The sequence below is a fragment of the Prionailurus viverrinus genome, chromosome D4 (assembly GCF_022837055.1).
Source record: "Prionailurus viverrinus isolate Anna chromosome D4, UM_Priviv_1.0, whole genome shotgun sequence".
NCBI classification, from domain to species: Eukaryota; Metazoa; Chordata; class Mammalia; order Carnivora; family Felidae; genus Prionailurus; species Prionailurus viverrinus.
In genome coordinates this window covers 3,296,792-3,320,924 of record NC_062573.1, presented here as the reverse complement: position 1 = coordinate 3,320,924, position 24,133 = coordinate 3,296,792, and the positions used below count along the sequence as shown (strand labels likewise).

General features: G+C 42.5%; 1 protein-coding gene across 6 annotated transcripts in view; it reads right to left on the bottom strand.

Moving 5' to 3' along the window:
• MAPKAP1 (MAPK associated protein 1) overlaps positions 1–24,133 on the bottom strand; it is a 246,146-nt gene that overhangs the window by 70,273 nt on the left and 151,740 nt on the right. The window contains exon 8 of one of the 6 annotated variants that reach the window (XM_047829295.1): positions 5,181–5,339. The exons of the other annotated variants lie outside the window; for them this stretch is intronic. Coding sequence (XP_047685251.1) covers positions 5,181–5,339 — 159 coding nt within the window. The remainder of the gene's footprint in view (positions 1–5,180; positions 5,340–24,133) is intronic. 6 annotated transcript variants of the gene reach the window in all.

Below are 24,133 nucleotides of genomic sequence, written 5' to 3'. Positions count from 1 at the left end.
CACTGTGGGTAATGGGCTGGAGGAGACTGGTGGCAGGGAGGTCCATTCGAGGCAAACTGTGCCAAGCCTTGCCTGCTCTACGGCAGGGGCTGGCTGAATCCCGAGTTCCTCACTGAGCCAAAGCCACCCCTGACAAGCTGACGCTGTCAATATCAGAGCCCAGACCCAACATCAGCTATTCTAAAATATCTGCATTTAGTGTCAGTGCCATCACTTACAACTCTTCCTCTAGGGGAGACTATAATCATTTTCTGCTTGATCTTAATGTAAGCACTGAATTATATTCAAGTGATAGCCACTGTAGCTTATACCCCCTCTGAGGCTCAGATTGGATAATTTGGAATTTAAATAATAAAAAAGGAATAAGCTGACATGACAATAAGGTCACACTTTAGCCTCTTCTGAGCCAATACACAATTTGCTCTCAGTGAAACAGCCGAATATAATCAAATTAAATACAATTCCTATTACAAAAGAAAAAAGACCAAGGCTGTTCCAATAAACCAATTCTCCTGCCTAGTTAAACTGCAAAACCTTCAGGAAAGGTTTTGAAAGCATGACCCATCAGTTCTAATTTTTAAAACTTATCCTTTCAGTCAAGACTAGAAAAAGGCCCATTCCAACTTTTATCTTTACTACAAAGTGCTGTTATCTTGGCCTGATGTCAGGAGCTCTATCTCTCTTTCTGCTGACAAGCAGAGACGAGAAAGATAAGATTGGAAACGAATCTCACTTCTCTGAGTAAATAAATAATCAATACTCATCTAAATGTAAATGAGAAGGGAGCCCCCTCTGATAACAGCACTCTTATCAGAGAGCCAATTTTCTTCAGACATTTGGCCTCAACCAAATCACCATCATTCAGCCCCAGCCTAATGGCAAAAAATCGTAACTAAATTGAACCGATCACCAGAGATCAACTAAGTTCGGCCCTGGCCACTTCAGGTTCAAATGTTTGGGAATGCAATTTTGCCCCCATTAACTTTCAATAGCAATGAAGAACAGACTGGTCAAGGGGCCAGTCTGTGCAATAAACAAACCCCAGTAAGGGGGCCAGCCGGCGGATGAGGAGGAGTGGGCTTAAGTGTTTAAACAAGGCCACAACTGTGGCAAACCCCTAAACTGTGCAGGGAAGGTCACTCCTGCGGGGTGGTTAGAGGGTACTCTTTCCTATCCTCACAGGCTTGGCTGAAATTGAGAAGACATTTAATATGCCTGATGATGATGGTTAAAGTTTATTAAAACAGATGTAAATAAAGGGAAAAAAAGAGATATTAAAAAGCTACAGTAGTTAAAAATAACCTAACGTTCAAATGATCAATTTCCTCCAAGTAATTTGTATCAGACTTACATCTGACCCAGCAGTGCCGCACTGACCTGATTTTACTGAAATAAGACGCCGTCTACAAGACAAATCACTTTAAAACCACTGCACTGGGGTTTCCATTTCTTTGCTGCAAGACTCAATTCACTGCTGATGAGAGTATTGGGGAAATTATGACCATTATTGATAGGACAGCAAAACCACTTTTACACAGTAGTCTTCAAGTTGACAGAAAGCTTGTACTGCACCATTAATGAAGGTGTCAGCTAGAATCAGAAATTAAAGACAAAGGCTGGAAAGGCCTAATTTTTAGAGCATGTTAAGGACACCGGACAACCAGAAAAAGCAGACCTTCATTCTCTGAAGAGTCACAGGCCCTAAACAAGGACCAGCTGAGAAGCAGGCTGCTCTGCCTGCAATTAGGAAAGGAAATGCCTTTTTTTTTTTTCTTCTGCCTGACTGTGGAGTTCTTAGAGCATAGTTTCTCAACACTATCTGCTCCAGAATCTTCGTTAGCCAAAGGAGGCCATGACTGTGTAAGACAGAACTACTTTTGAGGAGTTTTAACCAGTTTTACCATCTCTGCTCCTGCTGAGTATCTAATCCTAGCAGGTGGACATGTGGCGGTTAGACAATGGTTTTGGAGTCAGAAAGCCCTTGATTAAAATATTGGCTTTTTTACAAGCCATGTGACACTGGGCACATGAGCTGATCTAAACCTTTGTGGGGTAACTGCAAAGATTGTGTAACACAGTGCCTACGACGTAATAAGCACTCAATAAATGTTGGTGGTTGTACTGCTTTGCAAATTTAATAAAATCAGCAATTTACCCTTTTTTTTAAAATACAACAGTAAGCGACACTGAGGACTCCTGGCCCTTCACAAAGCACTTTACATGCATTAGCACTCTGAATCATAAAACTCTATGAGGGAGGCCCCATTATCACCCTCCTTTTACAGAGGAGAAAAAAAATGTGGAGTGGTTAAGTCATGTGCCCACAGCGTGTCCAGGACAAGAATCCAGCTGTGTGATTCCAGAGCCCGTGCTCTTAACCACACTACCACACTGTATTCCACATAGAGCGTACTAGAATCTTCTTGATTTGGGGGTTGAAAAAAAGAACTGTAAGGTTGAGATGATTTATTGGTTCAGAAAGGAGTAAAGCTGTTGGGTGGGAAACTAGGTGGGAAGACAGAGAGTAGTTGGGTCTTATGGGGGTCAAAACTGGAGGCTCCCCCAGCCCGCATAGCAGGCATCTATCCAACGAGCACTCAGAGTGAACACCAGCTGTTGCCCTGAGTTTTTTGGGGTGGAGGGGACCTTTCTCTAAGTTAAATGATTTACAGAGTTACTGCCTCAATCCATGGTTCTGAAAGTATGATTTCTTTAGGGTTTAACTATACCCATTTCTAGTCTTGTTACAACTTTTTTATTGCGATAGAAAACATTTACTGGAAATATGTTACTGCTATTACCAGGTCATAAAATAAAAAGAAAAATAGTTTATGTATTGCCATCATTTCCAATCATCAATCAGAAAGTGCCAAGAGGAGGAAAGGAAAGGGCGTACAGCCGAGATTTCCTTCTTTGTGTAGGAGAAAATGCAGGAGCATCATAATTCTTTAGAACAAATTTCTTCTTGAACACCCAGCCTCACAGATGGGCTCCCGGGAGGAGTAGGGAGGCACACCTTTTGGCATCTCCCCTCCTCTCTGCAGCCCTGCCCGAATCCCTGTCAGAATCGAGGGCTCTTTCATTGCAACTTCCTTGGGGCTTTGCTTCTCCGGGTGTATGGAGCATGCTGGATTAGAAGCATTCCTGCCTATTTGTCATTGTTTACCCCCCCCCCCCCCACTCCTGCAAATCTTTGAAGATGAGGGTGAAGGGGCTTTTTAATAAAACCAACTCTATTCCCAAGAGCTCCAGCACAGCAACAGGCTCTCTGGTGGTGCTCAATAATCTTTGTTCAATAGAATGACTTCAACAAGGTGGCGTTTAAAATTGAACAACCTTGACTCTTGACCCAACAAAGGAATCTATCCTGAGGAGCATTACTCCAAGTACACAATGATATATGTTCAAAGATGTTCACTGCAGCACTGTTGTAAAATCAAAAATTGCACACAGCCTAAATATTCTCCAGCAGGAAATGATTAAATAAATTACAGTATATCTGTACACTGGGATGTTATGTACCTGAGGAAAAAAATAAACTAAGTTAATAAGACACGGGAAGATTTCCATGATACATTATTAAATTAAAAAAGATAATGTACAGAGTATGCACCATATTAATAAAATCAAACTCTAGCTATTATGTAAGTGCATTTATATGTGTGTGTGAAGCGTTGTTGTTGAAAATACACACCCACACACAATCTGGAAAGATATCAGCCAGATTGTTCTCACAGTTACTCAGTTAACCAGAATCACCTTTGTGTGTAGGATGGGGTGGTAGCAAAGACAAAGGCTTTTGCTTTTGTACTTTATGGATTTCTATCTTGTTTGGATTTTTGACATGCATTGGTATCACTTCTGTCATTAAAAATCCAATTAAAAAAATGAGGTTAAATAATTTTAGAGGTGATTCCAGCTAGGATCGCTATGGACTCTGGCCTCTGGAGCCTCCTCTCATCATCTCTGGCTCCTCACAGATTATGGGGGCTCAGGGGCTACTGGAGAGACATGTAAGCAGCTGGGGGGCCAGGAACTAAAATGGCACAGAGCGTTTTCACGGGTTCCCATGGTCCAGAGTCAGGCCACAGGGGGGACCACAGAGCTATCTAGAGCTGCCCGAAGGAGCTGGGCAGGAAAGGTGAAAATCACTGGAATACCTGAGGCCAGGTTATTCACAAAAAGAGGCCATGACTGCAGACCAAGGGTCAGAATGCCCATGTGCTTCTCTTATCACCACAGGCTAGACAACTATGCCTGCCCTGTCTGCCTCCTGGATTCTAGATGGGCTGTGGAAAGCAACGGGCGACTCCCTACTGTCTCCGTCTGGCCTATTCAGCCTCCTTCTGGGATTGTCCTGATGCCTCCACTCAGGCTTTGAGACAAGAGACGGTGTGATAGGGGTCTATCTCTGCACCTTGGAAGGACAGGAAGAAGGTGTGGATTTGATCCCTGCCCTAAACTCAGTAGTTTGAGTGTGTGTGTGTTCTAGGGAGTGCCCTGCAGCGCCCGCTGACCTTATCAGCCAGACTGCTTGGGTTCGAATTCCCAGTCCCACCACTTACTAGCTATGTGACCCTGGGCAAGTTACTTCAACTGTCTATGCCTTGCTTTCCCACCTGTAAAAGAGGAATAATAACAGTATCTCCCTCTTAGAGTTGTTCCAAGGACTCCACAGATCACAAGTCTGGGTTTCTGCTTCTGCTTTCCAGACTTCACTGAGCGGGGAGTGGGGTATGATTCTTCAGCAGAGGCTGGAACCTCTAAAGGTCTGCCACACTGATGGCAGATCTGATCGCCTCTCAACTCCCACCTAATGACACAACAATCCAGAAATATCCCCCAAACCATGCAGTTTCAACCCCCTGTGCTCTGCTCATCACAGTCCCTCTGTCTGCAGTCATCTTCCTGTTTCTTCATGTCTCTGGTGCTCGCTCCCTCCTACGCAACAAGTCCAAACTGCCTAAGTGCCACTGCCTCTGGACTGCTCTGTGCGACCCAGCTAAACAGATCTCTGGCTGGACCTGGCTCTTGTGCTAACTGTATGCAAACTGAGGTTGGAGTGCACATTTCAGTATCTCTGCATTCCTGGGACAGTCACAGCAAAAGGTGTATTTCAGTGTATATTTCGGTGACTAAGTGGGAACACAGCTTGCTTGGCTACCACCTTGACTACCTACCTCCTCCTCCAAAGCAGACTGGGAGGTCCACCTCCAACTGACTCCATGTGTCCCCACTGCTTCGATAATCACAAGACAGCTCCATCTCTGGGTTGGGGTTGGTTGGGTTTCCTGGGGATGGGCGGGGCTGGTGTAGATCGGTGCTGTTTTGGGCACTGGCTGGAGAATGGAAGACCACCACTGTCAGGGGCCAATCCTGCCTCCCCATCAGCTCAGTTCCCTCAGCCAGGCCTCTCTTCTCTCCCCACAGCAACCTGCCCCACTGAGCTTCCTGCCAGTGATCTCTGAACTACAACACACAGGCCTGGGAATCCACTCAACGTCGGAACAAGAAGAGGTAAGGCATGGACAAGCCAAAACTTGGAGAAGGCTGGAAACCACTGGACAGGAGCCTCTTCCACACCACCCCAGGCAGAGAGAGTGCTGAAGGGGCAGAGGAATGCTCACAGTCCCTATCCTGTTCCTATCCAGCTGGCATGAATGCACTTCCCTTTGGAGAAAGGGGGCCTGATATTACTTTTAAAAGAGAAACATTTTTTCCCTTCCTTTAAATCCAGATATCACTTGTTAGAGAGGATGGAAACCTTTAACACTGTCCCTTAGCATCCAATTTTTCAATCTAATCTGTTTCTCTTAACTTGAGTCACTGTGACATTACCAAATTTTACGTACAGTTATCTGCTACTCTGTAAAGAAATACAGATGGTTTTTGTGGAAATAAACAGTCATTTATTTTAAACAATTGTAAAATAGTTTATGGAAACCAGTGGGGTAATGCATTCAAATAAATGCCAAAACTGGTTGATGGGGAGCCAGGGTGCTAAATCACACTGCTGAGGAATTCAGCTGTGGGGAGCAGATAGTAAATCCAGAGTGACAGAATTTCCCGTGATGGCAAAGGTTTCTGACATCCAGTCCAGTACTCAAAAACCACAGCAGTTCAAACCCATTTTCCTTAACACAGCCTTGACAGCCAGCAAAATTAGTGAATTTAGTCACAAACACCTAAGGACAAAAACAACAGAAACAACCAGAAGGAGACTTTGTCTGTAGCCTTTTCTGAGCTATATAAAAGTGGTGACTCCAGCCTAAGTCAATGGAGAGAGGGCTTAGGGCCAACTGTTTTCAATCATCAGACTTTGTTACGATCCAGTGGAATCTGAAGACTTCTATTCAAATCTGCTTATGGCAGAGACTGGCTTGGGTAAACCACGTCCTCTCTGAACCTCAGTCTCCTCCCCTGAAAATGGAGATAATAGTTGTATATACTAGACAGGCTACTGAACAGATTCCAGGTACCAGGAATGACAGCATTTTATAAACAGCTGGGGGCCAGTGACCCTGGTGGAAGGGGTTCTAACCCTGGGCGGGACAAAAGGCTGCAGGGCCTCTTAGGGACATCCACCAACTCTCCAAGGAAGTACTGCTGACAATAAGTGACTCAGGCCTGTCTTTGCAGGAATGAAGAGAACTCCAAGCACCTATTTGATTCTAATTGTACAGGATAATCAACTACAAACTCATGAACCTTCTCTACTCAAACCAGCTCTTTTTCCTTGTAACTGGGTTTCCAATGATGACACCACAAGTCTCCAATGGATTATCTCAGTTGTTCATCAAACATTTACTGAACCTACCGTGTGCCAAGTCCCGGGCTATGCACTACAGATGCAGAGATCATGGAGGTTGATTCTGGCCTCTAAGGATTCAGAGTCGTGAATGAGGAGGCACTCGCAAGTCTGGAATACTTCTTACACAGCCTTCCTCCTTGTTGACGTGAAGTCAACTCCCAAGTTCCACAGACTCTACCCACTTAACACATCTTCTCTGCACTGCTTATCCTCCAGCCCTCAGTAATGGTTTCCCAACTCATCTCCTGGCCTCCAGCTATCCATTCTTCCTCCAATTGTCAGAGGGGGATCTCTGGAGTCCAACTCTTAAGGCTATCACTTTTACGCTTAAAATCCTTTCACAACTTCCTTACCCTACTCTCCAGACCTTCTATTCATCCTAATTTCTTGCCCATCTATGTCCTCTATGAGCCAGCAGAACTGGTCTCCTTCCTGTTCAGTGCATAGTATCATGGCTCCCTTCATCCACACCGCCTGCTAGCAGTCTGTCAAACCACATCCCTTTTATGGTCACTCCCTAAGTCTTATCTGGCCTCCACAACTCTTTGCATATGCTTTTCTCTGACTGACTCCTATAACAACATCAGGCCCTGACAAGACTCCCAGAATGGCCCGCTTTCTTTTCCCACAATAGGGAAAACCGCATTCCTCTCGCTGCAGGCTCGGCTCTAAGGCAAGAGGATTTCTGCACTTTGAGGCCAACCCAAACAAGATTTCCTTTCTTGAAATCTGATCTTGACCTTAACGTCTCATTCAGGTAACTGCCCTTGTCCCCAGCCCAGTCCTGCCCAGAACCCTGCCCTGGGTCTAGTACCCTGCTAGGTCCTCAGTGTGCCTCTCAGGAAACTGGGCCTGTTCTTGATGTCGCCTACTGCCTGGATCTCTTTGTATAGAAGTCACACATTTAATTTATCTGAATTCACCTGTACTTGTTTGGTAAAAAACGAGGAAAAAGAGAGAGTGAGGAATGACCAAGAGAACAATTTAAATAGTTTGGAGAATCCCACTTACCATGCCTTCCTGGTGATTCAATAAACCCAAGAAGGTGAATGGGAGCTGGGAGCCTTAGTCATCGCTGCAACTACAGAGCTTGGTAAACGTCTGATGAATGACTTACTGAATTAATTGGGTGGATGCCGGTGTCTGTTGCGTAGCTCCTCTTATAGTGTGAGCATCTTTCTGTGCCAAGTTTGATTTTAGCATTTAAAGATATGTATTTTTAGTTTTCATTGGTTCTCATGCTAGAAAAACAAAAGCTCGCTGCGTTGGAGTTAATGAGAAAACCTACAGTGTGCTGCCCTCTCACAGGCATTTTTAAAGGGATTTTTTTTTCCAGAGGTAATCTTGACAATAGGAGTTTTGCTCACCTGTTGCCTTTGTGACCTGACCCTGCACAGGACACGGCTCTTTGTGATGCCGAGCATCATCTGTTTCCCTGGTCCTTGCTGCCACGACCTGCCGTTCCCCCTCATTCCTAGTGGTCCTCAGGGATCAACTGCCCATCTGCCCTGCTCCCTGCTTTGGGGGATCAGGCCCTTCAGATGTCATCTCCGCCTGCTAACTCGGCTCCCCTCTGCCTGCCCATCTTCCTTCTAACCACCACTGTCCCAGTTAGCACTGCATTTCAGGACTCAGTAAGCACTTTTCTTATTGCCAGTACCCTGTCTGGCCCCATAATAGCCATTTGGGCTCTTGCTTACTTTCCACTGGACTGGTAGGACCTTAATGGCACGGTTCAAATCCCAGCTCCACTAAGCTTTAAGACCTTGGGAAATTACCTAAGTGCTCTAAGCATTGTTTCTTTATCTCTAAGTTGGGGATGATGATCATTTCTAAAGCATGAAGTTGTTATATGGGTTAAATGAGATAATAACACATGTAAAGCACTTAGTCTGGCACATGGTAAGTGCTCAATAAATGGCAACTTCTTAATACTGTATCAACACAATTTTACACATTTCACCATGTTCAACTATGAATCTATCAAGCCAGTAAGAAGCTGAATTATAGATCCTGTTTTACTTTAAACCAGCTGTGACTTATCACCTAAGATGCTAAAGTATGCTTCTCCTTGTGCTAAACACACAAAACAAAAAGGTAAAAGCAATGGAAAGAAATGGCAGCAGAGGAGGTAGAGGAGTCGTGGCTGCCAGCCATCTTCCTTCCTGGGAGCTTTCCTTCTTGTTACATCTATTATCTGGGAGCTGGGCTGCCCTGCTGGCTTTCCATTTGCCTTGCTAATAACAGTAAATCCAGCAGCTTCCACTGCAGCTCCTGTCTCCTTCAGCTGACTCCGAGGCCAATCAGCATTTCCTCTCTCCTAATGTCAGATGTTCCCTGGGAAGTCCTGCTGAAGAGGAAATTTATGACAAAAGTTTCTCCAGCTTTTAACCCTTCTGCATATCCAGCCCCAGATGCAGAGTGCTCCAGAGGAATGCCAGGTCACTCTTACATGTGCATACCTATGTTCTCACTGATGCTTTGCTGCTCTGACAAGGGGCCTCAGACCCCTGGAAAAGCTCAAATGAGCAGCTGGGCAGACAGATGCACACATTCTGGGCCATACGTAATGTGGACTAAATCTGAGCTGGGTCCCTTCGCGGCTAGGGTCTCTGTTGAATCATGACTCAAAGCAGTCACACTCATAAAAAACAAAGTGTTAGATCACAAAACGGTGAGTATGACTGGGTCTCATAACAATGAAATTGAAGGGAGGGGGCAGGACTACCATTTAGTGAGTAATAAAATAGTAATAGCTAAGTGTTTGGTGTTTCACCTGGATTTCTATTTAATTCTCAACAACAATGCCATAAAGAAGATAGTATTATTCTCATTTATAGATGAGGAAAATGAAGTTCAAACAGGGAAAGAAACTCATCAAAGAGCTAGAAAGAGTGTAACAGGAACAAGAGCAGAGCCGGGGAGATGGTTCTTGAACTCAGGGATTAAGCTCTCCCACAGTTACAACTACCAACCAGTAGTCTGTGATCTAGTTGTGGTTTTATTTTACTGAAGAGCAAAACAAAGCAAGCAACTCAGAGAGGGCGAATGACCGGACCAAGGTCACCTAGCTGGTAGTGGCAGGGCCAGCTTTAAGCCAACAGAGGGAGTACGGTCTTCTGATCCACAACAGCAGCCCCTGAACTAAACCCTCGAAGGGCTGCAGAAGATGAGACAGCACAGATTCAGGCTTTCCGGAGACAAGGGGGTGGCGCTCCACATCTCTCCAGCCAGAGAGAGAACAATGGCTGTCCACCGAGGTGCAGGTTCTCTGGCAAGGGCAGCAGTGGTGCGGCAGCCACCGACAGGCCCTTACGGACCTTATGTTCTTGGCACAGAGGGGTCTCATCAGAGGGTTTTTATGTTAACTAAACTTGAGTCTTTGGAGATGGCTACATTCTAGCTCGAGAGGTTTTTCTGTGACCTCCTCTCCACCTTTCCACAGAAGTTAGATGATATACTTAACCAGATTAGTAGATTCAGTAAACGAACTTTTGTCCCAATTTGGAAAAAAGAAAAAAAAAAAAAGAATGTCAAAATGTACATGTGACAGCTGTTTGGAACTCTAATGTTATGGAAAAGCAGCTGTTTTCATTTATATTTGAGATATTAGTCATTCTTAGAATGGGACAGGAGTACTCAGCTAATAGCCTGTGCTTTAACCTACGGAAAATACAGGTCACAGAGACAAGATGTTGGCAAAATCACAATATAATGGTTATACTCATATAACATTTTGGTTTTGAAAGGTTTGGAGATGTTTGTAATGGGAAGCAACTATTTAATAACAGTGTTCTCACAGAAAACTGACATCCAACACAATAAAATGGATTGTGGCTTTTAAGAGAAAGGAAGTTACCAAATGAAGCAAGTCCACGTAAGCAAGGGAAGGAAAGAAATCTTTCTCAGCTCTAGATTTTGAAAATAAGCAGTCTTCTTTTTATAAATTAAAAAAATTTTTACTTTTACCGAAGGAACATGTAGAGTTGACCTTTGACCAACGCCAGGGTTAGGGGCCCTAATCCCCACACAGCCGAAAATCTACATATAACTTTTTGACTCTCCAAAAACTTTACTAATAGCCTACCGTTCACTGGAAGCCTTACCAGTAACATAAACAGTCGATTAACACATATTTTGTATGGTGTATGTATCACATACTGTATTCTTACAATATAGCAAGCTAAAGAAGATGCTAATGATAAGGAAAATACATTTACAGTACGGTACAGTAAAAAAATCCACACGAGTGGATCCATGCGCTTCAAACCCATGTTGGTCAAGGATCACCGGTACATACAGTTTTAAAAGTAAATCATACCACAGTCCTATAATGAAAAAGTTGATTCCCTGCACATCCCTGAATCCCTTCTTACAGGAAATGACCTTAAAAAGTTTTTGCTATTTCTCCTTGTATTCATCTTCCTATTTTTTATTAGCATTCTTGCTCAGCTGTTTTAAAAATGATCATAAGTATCAGACAGTATGTATTAACTTCTGCTACGGAAGATGAGGAATTAGCGCATGCTCCATCTTTCACGCATCCACACCCTGCTTTGGAAAGTGAATTTGCTTTAATTTTCTTTTTCTGTAGTACAGTGTATGCAATAGCTTCTTCCTGTTGGGCACCCTTACTTGATTATCAACGCTTAAAATGTCTGTTTTTGCGATATCCCACTGGCTCCCCAAGGACTCATTAGAGATTCATGTCATTAAGGGAACCTGGGAGGCAACACTAATTTCAACTGATGTGCATTGCGTCTCATTTCTAAGACATTTACATTTTCATTCGATGATTTAATTCTTGGAGGAAGTTTGATCTCCAATAATCAAAGTGCAATGAATCTATTCTTGGCTAGAAAGTGGGTGGCCCTGGGCCTGGGCCGGCAGGGAGTGAAGCAGCTGTGGGCTGCAGATCGGCTTTCATTGCTTCTCCTTAGCTCGTTCCACAAAACATGCTGGTCACCAACTCCAGGCCAGCTACAGTGGTGGCAAACACAAAGGAACCTGTTCTCCACAAAGCACTCTCATTTCACTCAAGTGAAAGCTCAATCGCCCCATTCCAAAGGAAAATGGAGGGTCCTCGTCCCTTTACTTGGTAAGGTACTCACCAACATCTGGCAAGATCAATGTATTAGGAACTCACTGCGGCAGGCCCATGGGTCCTCTGATGCAGAGCTAAGCGGCTGAGGGACGGTGTTCTCTCTAGCAGTTTCCAAAGCTGAGATACAGCCTGTACCTCTTTCTTTACACTGTTGATCTGGACACACAAGTCATTGACTGCTCATGAACTGACCCGGCCACTGCTGTCCTGTCCACATCTCCCTAAATCAGGGAGTGGTGTTGGTAGTCAACTAGCAGATGCATGGAAACTTGCTAAAGTGGAAAGACTGAGGTAATGCCTGATCGTGAGGCCAAGGGGGACTCCTTTCAGGAGGGGCACTCACAAAACTGGAGACTCAAAGAAGTCCTTTTTGTCAAAAAACGGACAGGCAAAAGCCAGAAACGAGTCTATCAAATGTATCTTGGTTGGTCTGTTTTTATTGACCATCTACCCTACTAAAATGAGAGCTGAGAACAGGCCATCCTTGTTCACTGCCTAAAATGTAGCAGAGGCTCCATAAATATTTACTGAGTGCTGAGTTTGGATTTGGACACACTGTGTTTGAGAGATCTTCATGACCCTCCGGATTCTTTAGACTTAAGTCATAGTTTGTCTTAATTGTATCTTAATTCACATTGTTCTACTAAATGTAGTGTACAAAAAAAAAATAAATAAAACAAAAAAGGAAAGCTGGCATTCGTTATGATTTGATATTTCTCTGATCCTGTGACAGCTTTGGGGAAGACTGAGGAGCTCCAATAGACCGGCTTGTATCTTCTGCAGCACCTGGGCTTTAATCACATCTCACCGACTTTCCATTTGAAAAATTGGTTTGATGGCACAGTACAATCTATCCACTTTGCTGACGGTCCCACTGTGATCAGTAGCAGGGTAATGAGAAGTAGGTGCTGATACGTCCTCTCCCCGGACCTGCCTCATAGTGCCACTCCCATGCCGTTTCCTGATTTTAAGTCCTCTTTGTCTCTGGGTACTGTCATTGTAAGGCAGAAAAAGAAATGCCCTGATTGACGAGCAATTTTTCTTCTTTTTTTTCTTAATGCACTTAAAGGTCTTATAGAAAGTACCAGTATTTGTAACATACTCAAAAAGGAAAAACTCATTGTGGAAAGGTGTCATTGCAATTGGTAAAACTGCCTTTTAAACTGCTTATGGGGGAAGACCAGCTCTAGTGTCAGGCCTCTAAAAGCAGTGAGATAGAAGCTGGGGGTGTCAGGTCTCTGGGCTGGTCTGAAAGCGGTCTTCTGTGGGGACGTAGCCCATATAAAGCGATGATTTTTCACTGCAAGTGGCTCAACTCAACCTTGGCAGACGAAGAGTTCTCCTTACGGCTACTAACAGGATAAATACATGAATGGCCTGCCTAAAGAAAGGGACCTTCTGTTTCCTCTGGGGGAGACAAAGACTCTTGACTGAGGCTGTAAGGGGCAGACACAGCACTCTAGACCTCTATGCAACTTCTAGAATCATTCCTCAAAAATCAGTCTGGTGTTTCATTATATTTCCTCTTTTAAATGTTTTCTTGGAAGAAGCAACAGGCTCTGTGAACTCTTCGGCTGTTCTTACAAAGGCTTTTTATAATCACCTGTAAACTGTTTGTTACAGGTAACTGTAACTTGTTCCCTTTCTCTCTAGACTCTTTGTTGTAGCAAATTAAATTTGCTGATGTAAGCTACTTGACAAATGAGCCTTGTGACCATTAGGACCCCCTACATGCCTGATCTGGGTTTTCTTGTTAGTCAAAAATCATTACAACTTGCTCTCTGGATCTAGCTTTCTACTTGTTCAAAATACAGGGTGTTTCCAGCAGATCCATATCCAAACACAATTCAAAGTCTGGTTCTATCACTGGTATAAGCTTTCTGTAGACTTCATTCATTGCAAACAAAAGCTGCAGGCAAAGGCCAAGTCATATGGGTAGAAAAGGAAGTAAATCAAAACCTAAAAAGCCAGATTTATGATGTGCCTGGTGTGGTAGTAGCAATAGGGACAAAGGCAGTTGACATCCAGTGAACACTTGCTATCAACTGTTTTCTATGCAACTAGTCAAAACAGCAGCCCTGCCAGGTAGGTATTATTACCCCGTTGACAGAAAAGATAACCGAGGTGACAAAGGTTTGATGACTTGTCTAACCTTGCACAAGGTTAGACTGGACCGAAGGGCACAGCCAGGGTGGAGACTCGGGCTGCTTTGGGTCCAAAGCCTGTACTCTTTCCACTGAATCATGCTGCCACGTCCACATGAAGAAGGTGCACTTGGTCTCTCTAGGGAGAAAAGTGAACCTGCCTCCACTGACGTGTGAACCCTGGGACCTTAGCCAGTGGGAGGAAGTACAGCCTAGCAGTTAGGAATACAAACTTTGGAGGCACCTGGGTGGCTCAATCAGTTGAGCATCTGACTTTGGCTCAGGTCTTGATCTTGATGTTCGTGAGTTTGAGCTCCGCATTGGGCTTGGGGATGTCAGCACCAAAGCTGTCAGCGCAGTCTGCTTCGGATCCTCTGTCCTTCTCACTCTGCCCGTCCCCTGCTTGTGCATTCTCTCTCAAAAAATAAATAAACATTAAAAAGAAAAAAAAGGGAGGTGTGCCTGGGTGGCTCAGTCGGTTGAGTGTGCAACTTCGGCTCAGGTCATGATCTCGCAGTTTGTGAGTTTGAGCCCCACACTGAGCTTACCACTGTCAGTGCAGAGCCTGCTTCAGATCCTCTGTCCCCTTCTCTTTCTGCCCCTTCCCCACTCATGCTCTTTCTCTCTCAAAGATAAACAAACATTAAAAAAAATAACTAAAAAATTTAAAAAAAGGAATACAAACTTTGACATCGTATCTTTGGGTTTGAATCCCAGTTCTCCAACTTACTAGCTGTGTGACCCTGGACAAGTCTTACAGATTCTCTGAGCTTTAGTTCCCTCTCTCTCTCTCTCTTTTTAAAAGTTTATTTATTTTGAGAGAGAGAAAGAGAGAGAGAGAGAGAACACGAGCAGGGGAGGGGTAAAGAGAGAGAGGGAGAGAGAGAATCCTAAGCAGGCTCCGCACTGTCAGCACAGAGCTTGATGTGGGGCTCAATCTCACAAACTGTGAGATCATGACCTGAGCCAAGATCAAGAGTTAGATGTTTAACCAAATGAGCCACCCAGGTGCCCCTAGTTTTCTCTTTTATAAAACAAAAATAACAACCAATTCAAATAGTTGTTTGAAGAATTAAATGAGATCATTTAAAAGTGTTTGGCAGACTGCCTGGCCTATTTTTAATATTCAGTAAGTGGTAACAACAATCATATTCACAATTCTATATGCTGCTGAAAACCACAGGCCCATGGAAGAAACTGTAATCTCAAAGATGTCATTTCATATATGAGGTAATGAAAGATAAAATATCCTATAGGAAGTAAAGATCAGTGCTTTCTATGCCACAAAGACATCTATCTGTAACTTCAGAAATTTAATTAATATAAGCAGAATCTAAATTATATACTTTTAATTTTTGAGCTCTTTCCGAGTTTCTATGAACATTTTTAAACTACAGAAAAATTGATCCTAGATCTTACCATTGGCATTTTACTACATTTGCTTTATCACATATCTACCACCAATGCATCTTTTTTTTTTTTTAATGCATTTCAAAGAGCAGACATCAGTACATTCAGTGAGCAGAACCTTAACTGGTGTCCAATATTTGTTTGAGATTCTCTTTGTACTTTTAGGTAAAATTTTCATACAATGATATGCACAGATTTTATGAGTGCCACGTGACAGTTCCAACAAATGCGTACATACACCTGTCCGACACCAGCTTCTGTCAATATACAGCTTACTTTTATTCCAGAAAGTTCTTTCATTTGCATTACATTGTAAGTGGGGAAGTTGTAGTACAGAGGAAAACACTGGGCTTAAAAATCAAGGGGTACAGGTCCAAATCTCACCTATGTCAGTCATGAGCAACCCACACAAGAATGCACACACATATACACAATACACAGCCTGTTTTCTCAACCACAAAAAATAGATAATGCCCATTTCACAAGGTCTTTGTAAGGGTTAAATACAAAAATACAGTAAGTGTTCAGTAGATGTACCAAGGGTACTTTCTCTCCTACTCCCCTCCCAGTTCCCCTGAGTCTGAGGCTGTCGTCTTCAAAAAGAGACAGTAAGGACAAAACTAAAACCCAACCAGGTAATGAGAGATGAGGGAACGAGGCGTCTCTCTGCATAGGCAGTCCTCTCCCAATTTATCCACTCTGACTTCAGCTAATTAAACATCTGTCTCAACGGTCTCCTCAGCAAATTAGTCATCCCCACTTTGTGACACTGATTGTTGGTTGCAGCCTTTTCCCCACTTGCTGCCATTCCCAGAAACTTCTAGGAGTTAACTCACCAGGCACATGGCAAGGAATGATGCAGGGTCCCCATTAACCCCCTACAGTTGCCCTTGGTGCCAATGCTGTTCATAATGCTGCCAGACGTGTCCTTAGATGTGCCTCCCCAAAATAAACCTGTTAAGGGGTGACAACTTTTTTGTCTACATTTCTGATTTCCAGATTACGGTGTACCTTCTAAGTACTATATACACATACCAGACTTAAATAAACTATTTAAGAGAAAATCTGTTTTTTCAAATAGTTCTGTGACAAAGCAGGCAACATAAGGTCCTAAATGAGGTGAACTGGAATCTAGTGAATTACCAGCTAACTTTCTCCAAACACATGAACAAAAGCTTTGCTGGTGAATGAAGGGTCAGCAGGCAAACAAAGTAAAATGGTCTGGACTGGATGTATGCCTTTTCTCTACATACTGGTGTGTGTGTGTGTGTGTGTGTGTGTGTGTGTGTGTGTGTGTGTGTGTATACACACCTGCTGGAGCAGGAAAGGGGGTGGTGGGTTGAAGTGTATTTTAAACTAAAGGATACTTCTTAAAAATAGTTTTGTGAAATTAGACTTCTCAATCTTCCTTTTCACTAAAGCAACTGCCTTAAAAACTATCTTTTAGAAAGATAAATGGCTAATAAAAACATTTTTAAAATGCTTAACTTTATACTAAAAACCCAGAAATACAAATTCAAATGAGATATTAACTGCTAGCCATCAGTTCGGCAAAAATGAAAGATTGATAACATCAGTGTTAGTAAGGGGGTGGGGAAAGAGGTGGTCTCATAGATTCTTAGAGTGTCAGAGAATGGGTATAAATTTTTTAAAAGGCAATTTGTTTTTCTCAACATTTGAAGTAAGTGAACCTCTGACAAGTAATCCCATGTTTAACATCTACCACAAACATGCAACGAATATTCATACAAAATTGTTCACTGTACGTTTACATGTTAAACTAAAAATTTAGAAATGATCTAAATGTCCAACAACAGAAATCTAAGTTACATAAATTTAGCTAGAAAGCTAAAACTGCAGGGGTCACTCTAATAGAGTGCTTATGACGTGATAGTGAAAAACAAGTGCAAAATCATATAACATTATATGGTATCATTTTTTAAAACTGTTATGTGGATACATTCTTCATGAGTTCATTTAACAAACATTTGTTGAGTTTCTTCTATTTGACACTCTGTTAGATGTTAGGTGTATAGTGATTTAAAAAACCCCAAAACTGGAAAACAGGGTCCTGCCCACATGAAACTTAGAGCCCGTTTGTGTATCTGCATGGGAATTGACTAAAAAGAAAAAAAACAAAAAAAAACAAGGTTCATATCAAATAAAGTCAGAGGAAACCCTCACAGACTTTTTACTTCACACACTTCCTAAATGTTTGATTTTCTTCCAACAAGCATTTAATTTTATTAAAAAGAAATCTTTAAAGCCTGTCTTTTACCAACACCTAGTTTTCATATGAACACCAGAACCGGAAGCGGCTCCAGGGTATTTCAATTCTCCCCAAAGCGTGCACTCAGCTCAAATGAAAGACATCAGGCTTTACTAAGGTGTCCCTCCCTCCACTTCCTGAACTGAGCTCCATTCGCTTCTCTCCATGCCTTAAGTCAGGGCTCATCAGCTGTTGGACAGAGTCCTCAAAAGCTTCTCACCAGTGTCTCTGCCTCCTGTTTTAGGTCCTCTCATCGATTTTTATCAGGCAGACGGTGTGCTTTCTAAAAGAAATTCTGACTCTATCACTGTCCTTTCAATGGTTCCCCTCTGCCACAGAAAAAAGTTCAAATTCAGCATGGTTTACAAACATGACCTACGCCCAAATGACCAGTTCAACCTCACCACGCCCCACCCTCCTAACTCCTACTCTACTGCTTTATTATACTGAGTTACATTGTGATTTCCCGAAGGCATCAAACTTTCTCACTTCATTCCTTCAGCCTGAATGCTCTTTCCCAGCCGTCTTTATCTGGCCACCATCTTTTCCGCCATCTTCAGCTCTCACCTGGAGGATCTGCTCAGGACAGTTCTCCCTGACTCTCTAAGACTGGACGAGGGCACCCATCCCTCGATGCATGTACCCAGGCCTCTATACTGATTTCCAATTACCACATGCATGGTATTAAAACTGCCTGTCTGTCTCCCCAACTACACAGTAAGCTCCCTGAAGGTAAGGAACCACTTCTTGGCTTCAACAATTTCCTAAGTGCCTCCATAATGTCTGCTGCATAATAAGCATAATAAATAAGGTCGTAATAAGTGAACGCGGCTCTTCGGGTTTCCAGTACATCAGGCCTTGCCCGATCAGATCTGGCCCCTGCCTGGCTTCTGCAGCTTACCCTCTGCCCTGTTCTTGCTCCAGTAATTTGGGATATCTATGGTTTGTTACTCTATCTCAAAACATCTCTGCCTGGAATGTCCTTCCTCTTACTTACCCATTTAGCAAAATTCTAATTAATCTCCAAAAAAAATGTCCAATCATTTACTCCAGAGCATCTTTTTTCAGCCCCCTGCCTCACCAAGTAGTTTTAAGTACTCCCTTATCTATGCTGCTTTAGTAGCTTATGTACTTCTACTTGAGAATTTACCGTATTTTATTGCCCCCTTTTCTGAGTCTGATTTCTCACTGGGTTTCCACCTGATTCTAGCACAGTGCTGGCCCAGAGCAGGCAGCAATGGACATGACTGTTTAAGTCAACAGGGTATGTCAGAGCCACACAGAGCTTGAGAACACTTGCCCCTTCCCACGGTGCCCTGCGTGCCTCTTCCCTCAACCTCTCCCACATCAAAGCACAGCTCAGAGAGTAAGCACAGGGTTATGCATTCAGCTACCACAGTTCTTAATTCTAAGATGTATTTCCCCCCCCCCCTCACTTTTGAACATTTCTAAAATCAGGCTATGGCATAATCCATATGTACACCTAATGTAGTATTTCTTTCTTTTTTTCCCTCAAAAGCTATTATTAAATTAGTGATGCTCTAGAATTAGTCCCTAGTGGCCCAGAGAAAGGTCGTTCCTCTGACTCCAAAATGTGTGTCTCCTGCAGCACCACACAGCCTGTCAGAGGTATATGTCTTTTCTCTTTCATTCGGCTTTTGCTTTAATCTAATCCACGTTGGTGACTGCCCCAGATGGAGTGAATGAATAGATTTTGTGATGGAAAAGGAACTTCTGAAAGATTAGCGACTAGCAGGAAGAGTAAACGCTGGTCAAATGTAGTTTTGGCGAATGATGTATTTCGGGTTTTTCTGATGTGGCGGTTGCAAGAGCTCATAACACCCTTCTAAAATAATTGGGTCTCTCAAGTGGTTCCCAAAGATTTTTGCCGGACATAAATTCTCTAAATTTCCAGGCTTCCTAGATAAAATAGTTGACTGCAATGCCATCTTTAACATGCTCTGCTCTATTCTCAAGAAGATCCATCAGGAGCCTCAGAGCACTCCAGACAAGGGGAGGCTCAGGTGGGAAGAAACAGCAAGATAAACAGGCAGAGAGAAGAGGGAAGGAAGAATATTTAACTTGGAGCTTCTTGCCCGGGGCATTTCTGAGTTATACATTTAAACACCTTAGCAGCCCTAATTTGCGCTATCATATTCCCACTGGGGCACTGGATACCAAGTATCAGGTCTTTATTTCTTATCCGGCCCCCATGCCTGAGTGGCATCAGCATGATTATTTATTATTTCTTGAGAAGGTGCAGTTTTCCACAGAAATTACTGTCTTTTTGACCAAGAACATTTAAACAGTCCTATTTACCTTGACTTCTTTTTTTAAAGAAAAGACAGAGCTACAGCATAAGGAAACCACATGTCTGTATCTCTGGCTCACAAACTACTTTCACAGAAGAAAGGTTACTGGATTTTCCACCTTTACAATTACACATGAAGTAAGATTCTTTTCAACTCTACAGCTAGAAGATTTTTTTATTTTAGTCTTTGGAGAACATTTCAGGTTAGTAGAGTGTTAGAAATCCCTCTTCTTCTAAAACATATGGGCTTCTCTTTTCCATAGGGCAGCTCAGGACAGGTGTATGTTGCTTTAAGAAAGCTAGACATAAAACATTAAAACTGACACCAATACAGACAAACTGTGCAATTACAAAAAGAATTCCTGGCTTTATATCCAGATTCACCACAGGGTTCCTCTAAATGCTGCACTTCCCTAGTGCATTTAGATTTTAGAATCAATGAACATTTCTGTTTACAGAATTTTAAATTTGTTCTCCCATTAGGGTTCTAATAAGCAACATGGTACAATAAAAAGAGTATGGGCTTTGAGGTCAAAAAAGCCTGGGCTCCAATTTAGATTCTGCCATTTACTTACTGTGGAAATTTGGGTAACTTTAACTTCTTTTAGAGGAAGGGGAGGCTCTGAGAGGTAAGTATGTGATTACACACACTGTCCTCACAGTTCCTTAATTCTAACATGCACCCCAACACACACACACACACACACACACACACACACACACACACACACACACACACACTCTCGTAACGTCTCATCTGTAAGACAGCCGCAATAAAATCTACCTTCTAGTGCTGTCTGCAGATTAAATGAGATAATATGTGTAAGTACACAAAGGCACTCAATAAATCAGCTCTTACCCCACTGGAACCACATCTTGGGGAAAGACCAACTCCTCTCCTGACAGACAACTTTAGGTTACAGGCTCCAAATGCCCACCCTGGCTTCTCAGATTCTCCGCCTGGTCTGTCTACATTCCTCTTTCATATTGCAACTGTCAATTCTGCATGTCTTTCCAGTTCTTTTCTTTCTTTGTGCTCATATTCTCTGAATGTACCTTCCCCTCTTTGGGCCTTGGAGTATTTCATAGTAGTTAGAAGTTTGGATTTTATTCTGAATGTAACTGAGAGTCACCGAAGGATGTGGAGCAGATATGATCAGATTTATACTTTAGAAGATCTCTCTGGCTGCTGTGTAGACAACAGACTGGAGGTGGCCAAGAGCAGAGGCAGGAAAACCAGAAAAACTGTTTCTCAACAGTCCAGGTGAAGTCACGGTGATCTGAACTTATCCAGTGGAGATGGAAAGGACTGAATATGTTCAGGATATATTCTAGAGGTAAATCCAAGCTGCTAGTGGGTAAGATGTGGGGACTTAACACAAGGCACAATTCAAGGGTCAATTTTACTACATTTCTTTTTTCAACAGTGGGTAGGAGGAAGAGAGGTAAGTAAATTAACTACAAAGTAATCAGAAATGTTCTTTTTATATTAAAATACAGTAAGCCTTTAATAGCCACTGCTTTGAATGACACCGGCCCTCCCCAACTCTTCACAGCTTAAATGTGAAGGTCACAATTTAAATCTCAATTTCTCAGGGCGGAGTTCCCTGACCATCCTATATACTGCATCTTATTCTCTCTCAGCCGCTCCTATTTACCCTCCGTCTAGGATGTAAGGATGTAAGTTTCTCCTCAGCAAGGGCCTTGTGAATCTTTCTCCCACTACCTCCCTGCACCTAGCACAGGCCTGATGCCTGAGAACACATGAGGAGTGAAATGTACAACACAGCTACAAATACATTCTGGATCAAAGTTTACAAAAATTTTATATGAACCTTTAATATAAAACTCGAGAATCCAGTGATGTCATCATTAGCCGTCTTTCTGATCAGAACCCTGCACCCCGTGGTAGCTGTTCTCTCCCCCTCTGCGCTTAGTAGTAATTTAGGAATGATGTGGAGGCGTCCTAGACTAGACCATATCACTAATGACGTTCTGGGTGTCTTGTGAAAACACACTACATTAGCAAGCAACAAGGTGGTCTGTGACTCTAAACAGAGATGGTAAGAGAGAGTTCACTTGACAAAGCTAACATTTATTTTTCAAAATCTGGGTAACATTTTATGAGGGAAAAACAAAAATGAATGTCACAAGTTTTATTAATAATACCGTAAGAACTTTGCAAAAGGATTTTCAGGCTAATAAAAACTGGTCTTTCGTTTCAAAAGGCAAGAATGAATAGGGGTAAGAAAAAGTTAAAATGCTTCTGGTTCAATTTTTCAATAGATGATAAAGAAAAATACCTCCATTTCAAAATGACAACAAATACTGAAACAGAGCCACGCAGAAAATCCCACTTCAAAGGAAGCCTTCTTTTACAGATCAAGAGTTAACTATATTTCTGTGTCAATGTAAAATTGAAATTCTATCTGTCTCCATTTCTTAAGTGTCCCTGCCACACCCAACACTGTTTCAGAAGGCTAGTGAAGGTTGGTGGTAATAGAATTTTTAAACAACAACAAAATACTAAGAATCTCAGAAGGTCACGAACTGTGAGGGTGAACCTGACTAAAGGAGAACTTGATGGATTAAGGGCTTTAGTCACTAAAAAAACGGGTTAGTGTATTTTACTAGCTAAATCAAGGGACCTGGCAGGCTACTCTTCATTATGTCAAAAACACACCCACCCAACTGTAAAAATTAGTAAAGAGGTTTCAGCTAATTCTTCTAAAACCCAATTCTCCATTTATAATTTTCTTACACAGTGGGGACCTTCTGCCAGTGCAGGTAGCTTTCAAATGTCAAGTGGGTCAGTAATAAAATGAAAAGCTGCAGAGAAACTTTAAAAGAGACATTTAAAGATGGGTTAAAAAAAAAGGGGGGGGGGGCCTTAGCAGAGAACTGACTGGAACACACTGCGAAAAGATTACTATAGTTCAGTACATGAATATTAATAGAAAAACCCTGCAGTGTTCATAAATAGTTATGACGATGAAATAATTACAAATAATGCAAGTCAAAATTCTAGATCAGTTACAAGTGCCTGTAATGATATTCTATCCATACAAAGCAAAAATACTTTAAAACCCTAAGGGTTTCCGATGACAAAGCTATCTGCCTAAACAAAGAAGAATTCTTTTGCTCACATACCTGCCACCTTCTGATTTTTTACAAACGAAAATTGGGGAGGGAGTGCCAGAAGGAAGAGCAACAGAGTATTTAAACATTAGAACAGTCATTAAGCCCACATCTGGGTTTAATAATAAAATAGTTCAAGTTCTCAATTTATTATTATCATGAAATGGGGAGTTGTACGGGCAGTCTGGAAAAAAAGAGGGGAGAAGTTAGAGGTTTGTGGATAAGCACCAGAAGTTCACTGTCAGCCTGCAAAAGGATTTCTGAAATCTTGTTCTAGTGCAACTAACCTCTAATGAACAAGTAGTGAGGACCCTCGCCTCGCATGGCACATGTTGTTTCATCTCAAGTGGCATTTCTTGCCTCTCACTTCAGTTAAATGAGAGCAGCCAAGAGACAAGTGCTGTTCTGCACTCACTCAGGCAAAAGCTCTTGAAGAGAGGGCTGGGCACTCCATTTCTGTCCTGGACGTGGGGCGAGGCAGGCCCCTTCTTGCAAAGACTGTGCAGGTCACTGCGGTAGACACTTAGGAAGTGCAGGACGAACGTCTCTAGCCTGGCATCTCTTGCCACCAAGTTCTTGAGTTCACGATAAGTTCATGTGTCACAACGGGTGTTAAGTATTTCACAGCCAACTGTGAACACTAACACACTTTTTTTTTTTTTTTTTTTTTTTAGGGAAACATACTGTGTTTCTGTCTATGACAAGAGGATTTTCCTCTTTTCATTAATTACCTTCCAAAACAAGTCCATGCCAGAATACAAAAGTTCAAAACCACAAAATACACCACCTTTACCAAGCTAACGTTAAATAAGCATCTTTGCCAAACTGAAGATCCTTCTATTTCATGAGACCAGACTTCATAAAGCAATAGAAAGAGCTTCTCATTTTATAGAGCTTTTTGGATTAAGAAAATGGACAGTAATTTATGTAAATACATCAATTTCAA